Here is an 8,747-nt window from a genome sequence, read left to right as displayed (position 1 = left end):
GAGGGACTGCGGGGCTGGAGCTGCCAAATCCTTGGTGCGGGCTCTGCCTGTTCCGCAAAATCAGGCGGGCATCCAAATCTTCCCCAAACCCCCGTTCCCTCCCCCGCCGGGGCGGCCGTTCCCATCCGGGGGAAAGCGAGGAACGGATCGCTCCCGCATTTCGGGCTCTGGCAACCTCCCCATCCTCGGAAGGGGAAAACGGGCTGCGGGGAACCGGCCAGCGGCCTCCCGAGCACCGGCAGCTTCCCACCGAGCCCCCCCGGTAAGGTGCGGGGTGCCTCCCGGTGACACCCGGGGAGGGCACCGGGGGACGGCTGGGCTCGCCTGGCCCTTCATTTTTTGGGGTTGATGGGGGTGATGCCGGCAGCCGGCTGAGGGGAGGACGGGGAGGGAATGTGGGGGAGGAGGAGGGGTGCCGGGGAAGCGCACCCCAGAGTCACAGGTGACTTGTTCCAATTAGTAGCTGTCTAATTAAATTAGTGTCACCCGGGCCAGCCAATGGGCCGGCGGGGGCGGGGGAGGCGGCGACGAGCCATGCCCCTCCCCGGCTGCTGCCCGAGGAGCGGGGTATAAACGGCCCGGGCCCGGCCCCGGCGCATCGCTGCGCGGCTGCGGGTCGGGGTCGGCAGCGGGCTTCGGGCAGGGGGCTGCTGGGCACCGCCGCCCGCCGGGGATGCAGCTGGGCGAGCCCCTGCTGGCTGCAGCGGGGGGGACACCCCTGCCGGGAGCCCCCTTTTACCCGCTGGAGGGCGGCGGGCGAGGCGCTGGAGGAGGAGGAGGAGGAGGAGGAAACAGCAGCAGCAGCACCCGCGGGCCGCCCCGGCCGGGCTCCCCGCCTCGCCTGGAGCTCGAGAAGGCGGCCAAGAAGTTTGGGGGGGCCCCGACCATGCTGGGCGAAGCGGAGGGGGGCGAGCCGCCCTTCGCCGCCCCCAAAGCCGACGGCCGCAAAGCCACCCCCTGCGGGGAGGAGGAGCTGCCCCCGGCGGCGGCAGCAGCAGCAGCCCGCTACTCCCTGGACAGCCTGAGCCCCGAGCGCTACTACCTGCAGTCCCCCGGCCCCCCGGGGGGCGAGCTGGGGGGGCCCTGCGCCCTTTTTCCCTACCCACCGGGAGCGCAGCACGGCGCCGTCTACCAGCCCCCCGGCGGGCCGCCCCGCTACCCCTACGGCTCCGTGCTGTCCCCCGGGGGCTTCACCGGAGCCGTGTGCCCCCCCGGGGGCCGGCCGCAGTTTGGAGGCGGAGGGGGGTACCAGTACGGGCAGGGGGCGGCCCCCGGGGGGCTCTACGGGCCCTACCCGGCGGCGGGGGGCTCCTGCGGGGGGCTCGGGGCGCTGGGGGTGCCGGCAGCCGGGCCGGGGCTGCGGGCTCAGGTCTTCCTCTGCAACCGGCCCCTGTGGCTCAAGTTCCACCGGCACCAGACGGAGATGATCATCACCAAGCAGGGCCGGTAAGAAGCCGGGGAAGGGGGGCGCGGGGGTCCCACGGGGGTGGGTGGGATGCTGGCCGGCTCCCGGGCAGGCGGTGAGGTGGTTTTCCCGTCCCGCATGCAGCATGGTGTTGGTCCCCTTCTCGCAGGAGGATGTTCCCTTTCCTGAGCTTCAACATCACCGGGCTCAACCCCACGGCGCACTACAACGTCTTCGTGGAGGTGGTGCTGGCGGACCCCAACCACTGGCGCTTCCAGGGGGGCAAGTGGGTGACCTGCGGCAAAGCCGACAACAACATGCAAGGTAAGGGCGGCTCTCCCCGCCCGGCTCGGCTTCCCCCCAAAATCCCCCCTGCTTCCCAGCCCTTTGGCAGGGCTCCTCTCGTTGGCTGCCCGCTGATGTGGGGCTTTTCCCTAGGCAACAAGGTGTACGTCCACCCCGAGTCGCCCAACACCGGGGCGCACTGGATGCGGCAGGAGATCTCCTTCGGGAAGCTGAAGCTGACGAACAACAAAGGTGCCAACAACAACAACGCGCAGGTAAATGGCGACACGGGGACACCGGGCTCTCGGGGCTTTCCAGCCTGTCGAGCTGCTAGGTCAATGTCCTTGTCACTTGTTCCCTTCTTAACGGGCTGTAAATCTGCTTTTCTAGTTGTCTTCCTAGGGAGAAGCGATGTCAGAAGTGTCTGCGTGAATTTCTTTGTCTTTAAGCGAGATGTCTTTAGCCTAGGGTTGTTCAAAAAGTGCAGCTGATAGCTCTCGACTTGCTGCATTTACAGAACTTAGCATATTAGTAACCTAGCAGAGCAGAGGGCTGCCTGCTGTGAATCCTCTCCCGCTAGCAGCGAAAATCTCCCCCTTCCTGAGTCAGAGGATTAAAAGGACTTTTATTGCCTGGAAGCGGAAAGGTTGCTGCAGTTTGATTTAGCATTGTCTTCCATGGTTCCTTTCAGATGATAGTCCTGCAGTCTCTACACAAGTACCAGCCTCGGCTCCACATTGTGGAAGTGACCGAAGACGGGGTCGAAGATCTGAATGATTCTTCAAAGACACAGACGTTTATTTTCCCTGAAACGCAGTTCATAGCGGTTACGGCATATCAAAACACTGATGTAAGCACGGGTGCATAAAACTATGGGTATAAAATCGGGTGGTGTGGGTTCGGCATGTCATTTTTACTGTGTTCTGCTGCTGTTTTTTAGATTACGCAGCTCAAAATTGATCACAATCCTTTTGCCAAGGGCTTCAGGGACAACTATGACTCGTAAGTACATGTCTGTCTTGCAGCTGTTTCTGTCTTTTGAGGCATGATTCTGCCCTCAAATACTCGTGTCTAAAGAGAAAAAGGGAAGCTCTTTGATAATACTTCAGTTCTTCAGAAGCAGTTATACTTCTACTAGCAGCTCTGCTGGCTCATGAGCTCTTTTTAAAGATGTTAAATGTCTGTCTTAGGCATATGTCTATTTGAAGAGTTGATGCATCATCTTGATCGCATTTTACAGCAGGCTGCTGAATTTTGGTTAAATACACTGGCAAAACCTAGCTGGCTTGGATGCAGGCAGTAGTGTATCAGCAGTATATGTACAGGATAGGTGACTTCAAAGTGTAAGCAAGGCTTGCCTAGTCATCCATTTCTGATGCTTGTCTCTGAAAACCTGTAGCTGTAGGTATTCAAGTCTAGCTTCTCAAAGGACTGCATTTCATTTAAAATTGATTGCTTGGCAGATAACAGTGCATACTGATGGTAGCAATTCTATAAACTTGATCCCGGTCTAGGAAAAGCAACCTGAATTTGTAAAGGTGATGAAAATGAACTTCCAGATCAACTTGATTGTAGTTCTAGCTAGGAAATAACTCAGTTTCTTCTTTTTCTTTTTTTAATACTGTACTTGGAATTGTAGGAATGACTCTCAGTGTTTCTCTTTTACGTTGTAGCATGTACACAGCCTCAGAAAATGACAGATTAACTCCATCTCCCACGGATTCTCCTAGATCCCACCAGATCGTCCCTGGCGCCCGCTACAGCGTGCAACCGTTCTTCCAAGAACAGTTTGTCAACAACCTGCCCCCAGCCAGGTTTTACAACGGGGAGAGAACCGTACCGCAGACAAATGGCTTGCTCTCCCCGCAGCAGAGCGAAGAGGTGGCCAGCCCTCCTCAGCGGTGGTTTGTTACTCCTGTACAGCAGCCCAGTGCCAACAAACTGGACATGAACTCCTACGAGACGGAGTATTCTCCTAGCACCTTGCTCCCTTATGGCATTAAATCCCTCCCGCTTCAGACATCCCATGCTCTGGGATACTACCCCGACCCGACATTTCCATCCATGGCTGGCTGGGGGAGCAGGGGCTCTTACCAGAGGAAAATGACCACGGGATTACCTTGGACCTCCAGAACAAGTCCTCCAGGCTTCTCTGAAGACCAGCTTTCCAAGGAGAAGGTGAAAGAAGAAATTGGCTCGTCCTGGATAGAGACTCCACCCTCCATAAAGTCTCTAGATTCAAATGATTCTGGGGTCTACACGGGTGCTTGTAAGCGAAGACGGCTCTCCCCTAGCACTTCAAGCAATGAAAATTCCCCATCCATGAAATGTGAGGACATTAATGCTGAGGACTATAACAAAGACACTTCAAAAGGCATGGGCTACTATGCGTTCTATACTAGTTCTTAAAGCATCCTTTTACTCCAGTTGGCTGTTTTATTTTCAGGGTGGCCTTGGTTTTTTTTGCATTACAATTGCCAAAAAGACTCTTGCCTTCCACCTTAAATTGTTGTGTGCAATTCTAAAGAAGGTGCCAAAGCTTTTTGACTGTTGCAGGTAACTAAGTAGGGAAAGAGCAAATTATGATACACTTATCTCCTTCTAGAAGGAGCCGCATGTGGAAGCTGTAAGCAGGAGCCTAGGTTTTTTACAAGGTGGCTTATTTATTGGAGACACTAAAGTGTACAGTTTGGCTTAGCTCAGAGGCCTGATCAAATCTATGCACTGCTGAGCAATGAAACGGGGGGTTGGATCCCAAATTTCACTGTCTTCCCTGCCTGCCCCCCTGATTAAAAAGGGGGCTAGGCTGCGGGGGGCTGCACAGATGCTACATTCTGCTTTAGGGCAAGCTGGTTTCTTCAACCCTTGTCTGCAGCACAATTGGCTGAGTTGGATGCTGCTCAGCTAAGGTTTTCTTTGGCAGAAGATGGTTAAAAAAATAAGGCCTGCTTGCCAGGCAGGGTTTTCTTAATCTAAGGTCCTGTTGCTAGCAATGGTGTTATAATGACCAGATCTGACTCTTAGATCTGACTCTTCTTTGTCCAGAACTTGCATAAGAACATGCCTCCATCCCAAAAGCCTAACCTTTACTGAGGTGGCAAAAAAAAAAAAAAAAATCAAAAGTGTACAGTTGTGTTTTGTCTAGGTACACTGTAGCATATTGTGGAATAATGTATAAATAGTTGACCTATAGTTGTTCAGCCAGAAGGACCTCCGGTGGTGCTTTGAAGTTCAAAAGGCATATCTTGGTTAATCAAACTTAGCATATGGAGCATTGCAAAGACCATTAACAGATTTCTATTTGCGTGTATGTAAAGTGACTTTCAGCTGCCCTGTGTCGAACTGGAAGTGATGTAACTTACCCACTTTTCTTGCCTATAGTTTCAGCCATTTTAAACTCATCAACCCTAGAGCACTGGCACACGAACTTCTTCCCGTGAAAGTTGGTTCTGTTTTTTATGTACATAGTAGTAATTTTTAATAAATGTGGTGCTGCCAGGGATGAGTGGGATTGGCTCTTTGCTTCTTTGCCTCTTTTGGGCATCCCAGCTGGGGGGGAGGAGGGAGCCCGAGCCTGGGGATGCTGCATCCTTAAGGAGTGGGGACTGAGGTGTTTCCAAATTTAAACACCTTTTTAAAGTTTCTCCTTGCTACTGTGTTCAGATAGATGCTGCTACTTGTGTTAGGTTTTACTATTTATTTTTTCTTCTCCCTGTAAATCTCCTACTCTGCACCCTTTCTCTTCTGTATCCCTCCCCCAAAGCTCTGAGCTTCCCCCCACGCTTGCTGCCCACCCCCAGGGCCCCTCTCCCCCGGAGCTGCGGGGGGCGAGGTGTGAGCTCAGCCCCCGCCCCTTCCCGGAACGCGTTAAGAAACTCCCCCGCACCCTTATCGGGGCAGAAAGCCCCTCCTGGCACAGCCAGCGGAGCCCGGCTGCCGCGGCGGCAGCACCTTTCCCGAGGAAATGCAGGCGGTAATGGGATTAAGCTGTTAGCGATGCGCGGCTGCAAACAAAACAACCCCAAGGCTCGGGCCGGGACCCTCCCCGATGGAGCTAAAGCAATCGGGGGGGCGTTTGCAGTGGCTCCCAGCACGAGGGAAGGCGAGCAGCCGGCTCCCGAGGAGCTTTCCATCACCCCGGGGCTGCGCTGGGTGAGCGCAGTGGAGCCCCGACAGCTCTCCCGTTTGGGACGGGAGGAGACCGGCAGGACTTTGTAAGCGGCTGGGGACAGAGCTTTTTTTTTTTTTTTCCGTTTTATTAATTTCATTTTTTTCCTTTTTTCCATCCTTTTAGGGGTTCCCCTCCCGGTTCTCCTGCCCCTCGTCGAAGCTCGCTGCTCGCCCGGCGCTCCGGAGCCCGATGCCGCCGCTGCGCGTTATTAAAGGCTGTATATTTTTGCACTGTTTAAAAGAAAAAAAAGAAAAAAAAAAAGAAAAAAAAAAAAAAAAAAAGAACTTAATACTTGTGAAAAGTCCTCACACTGTTTAATAGAAACATAAGTGCCTGGCTGGCCCCAATTAACACCTTGTGATTATAATGCATTCCTAAAATGGGGTGTCAGACGCCAAATTGTGAATAAAGGTAGCTAATTAATCTTCATAGGATGACACCGATAAACAACTCTATATTTAAATAAAGATCAAGGAACCGGGTGCTTCTTATTTGTTTACATTAGCAGAAGATAAAGTTAACTACCCTTGCACTTCGCTTCGTACCGCGGCAAACAGCAGAGAGCCCCTGCGGCTCCCTTATCCGGGGTGGGAGGGCGGGGGCCACCCCAAGGTGCTCGCCCCCTTCCCCTGGACACTGCTGGCAAGGGTGGGGGTGACCCCAAAGTGCTCGTCCCTTTTTCCCCGGCCACCCTTGGGACGGGCGCTGGGTGCCGCCGGTCCCGCTCGCACGCCTTCGCCTGGCGATTTTTGGGTAGAAAGTGCGGCGAGCAGGGGGTTTAGGGGAAAAAAAAATAAGAAATAAAAGTTATTTGCACGGTGGTGGGTGATGCTGTGCAGTGAGAGGCGAGCTGTGAGCGTGCCCGATGAGGCTGTAGAAATTAAGTCATCGGTTAAGGAAAATCCGGGCTTCGCCGGGCGATGCTGGCTGGAGTCTGCTTGCTTGGCCCAGGCGGGTGCTGTGGGGTGCTGTGGGGTGTGGGGATGCCCTCTTCCCACTTTCCCCTACCCATGGAGAGGGCGAAATGCGCTCTTAACCCTTTGAGGCCGTTCCCCGCGATTTAACCATTATCTCGGCTATTTCCCCATCCTTCGAGGGAGAGGTTCCTGGCTCTGCGTGTGCGGCGTTTGCCTCTGCTTTAATCGCATCGGCTCCCGGCGGGTGAACAGCGGCAGCAGAGGGGGGCTCATCCCAGGGCCGGCTGGGATGGAGGCGGCTCCTCAGCGAGCAGTTTGGTGTTTTTTTCGTTAAAACAGCCCCGCGTTTGCTCTCGCCGCCGCCACGTCGGAGCCACCCGCCTGATCTCCCAACGAAACTTCGTCCCTCGCTGCTCGCCCCAAACTTTTCCGCCGATCCTTCGCACCCAGCTGGGAAAACCAAACGACCCCCAGCCCCTTCCCATCCCACCGCCTTTCCCCCCCTCGGCGGCAGAAAGGGCTCCTTCCCCGCTTCTCTGCGGGAGGAAGGAGCAGCTATTTTTTTTTTTTTTTCCTTCGCTGTCTTTTCGACTATTTGATCGAGGTTTTACTTTCAGTCTGAATTTCTTCCACCCAACCCCGTCCTCAACGCCGGCTTTTCGTCGCCTGCTCGTTTCTTTCCACCTCCCCCTCGCTGAGGGGGCTTTCCCGGGAAGGGTTTTTTCGGCTGTCCCCCACAGCCGCCGCCTCCTTCCCCTCAGGGACACCTCAGCAAGAGGCGCGCTGAGACGACCCTGAGGGGAGGGCGGCAGGGGCGGCCGAGGGAGGCGGGGGATCTACCCTCGATGGGATCTACCCTCCCCCGGTGCCATTATGCTTCAGAAATGCCCCATCCCGCCGGGGTGACCGGCTTAGGGTGGCTGTGAAGCCCGTGGTGACGGCTGGGGTGGCCCTGCTCTGGGGACAAAATGGCGCCGAGGTGGCTGAGGTGAGGGCGGCAGGGCCCGCCTGTGCCTCCCTCGTGCCCATCCATCCCATGGAATTGGGTTTTGCCACCACCGACGCTGTTTTTTTTTTTTTTTTCCATCTTCTTCTTTTCCTTCTCTGCCTGCCCTTACTTTCCAGCGTTTCCTTTTCCTTTTTTTTTTTTTTTTTTTTTTTCCATAATGTACAGCCAGTCCTATCCCCCTCCCTATGCAAAGTATCCACAGCTCACTCCCCACCTTCCACAACATCCATAGCCCTCTTCATAGTAATAATATGGCTAATATAAATATTAATCTAATCCTTATTGGAAGGATTTTAGTTCTTGCTGCATATCACAAATATGTAATCCAGAGGAGAATGACATTAGGCTGAAAGTGCGGAGTGCAAAATATGATTTGAATAAAATGATAGGGTGGTATCTAATATTTCCTTTAGGGAGTACTATACTCTGAGCTGTCACAACCGATTGTGTAAATAGACGAGACTGAGGGATGTGATCCTAATCATATTGATGAAACATTCATCTGAAAGACCGAGCGCAACCAGAAGGGACTCACTAGAATACAATTAAATCCTAATCTAGGGAGGAAGAATCCTCTGCAGGCTTTCCTCTAACCCGCCACCTTCTCCTGCCTTTTCATTTTGGAATCAAATAGAAGATGGGATAGAGAGAGGAAATAAAGGAGACGGTGCTAGGCCATTTGCCTGCCTGAACGACTGAACTAATGCAGGGAGTGCTGGATGGTGAGGAAGTAAATCAGCAGGCCCAACACGCATATAAGAGTAGATAAAGGCCTAACTTTTCTCACATGGGTAGCTATCAACCTGCAAAGGGTTTCCGCATGTGAGTGGTGTTAATTTGGTGCAGGAGGCCTGTGTGTTAGGATGAAAAGTCCTTCTCTGACCACAAGTTCAGTTCCAGGCTTGTGAGTAAAACTGGCTGCTCTAAACCATTTAATTTCTATCTGCAGCAGGGAAATGA

General features: G+C 54.1%; 1 protein-coding gene across 1 annotated transcript; it reads left to right on the top strand.

Moving 5' to 3' along the window:
* The first annotated feature begins 673 nt into the window (after window positions 1–673).
* EOMES (eomesodermin) lies at window positions 674–4,099 on the top strand. The gene is made up of 6 exons (XM_032182918.1): window positions 674–1,446; window positions 1,575–1,729; window positions 1,844–1,965; window positions 2,382–2,540; window positions 2,631–2,692; window positions 3,364–4,099. The coding sequence occupies exons 1-6, from the start codon at window positions 674–676 to the stop codon at window positions 4,097–4,099; spliced, it is 2,007 nt and encodes a 668-aa protein (XP_032038809.1).
* The last annotated feature ends 4,648 nt before the right edge of the window (window positions 4,100–8,747 follow it).

This window comes from Aythya fuligula, chromosome 2 (assembly GCF_009819795.1).
Source record: "Aythya fuligula isolate bAytFul2 chromosome 2, bAytFul2.pri, whole genome shotgun sequence".
Lineage (NCBI taxonomy): Eukaryota > Metazoa > Chordata > Aves > Anseriformes > Anatidae > Aythya > Aythya fuligula.
Note: the sequence above shows the minus strand (reverse complement) of the source record. Positions and strands in the feature narration are given on the sequence as shown.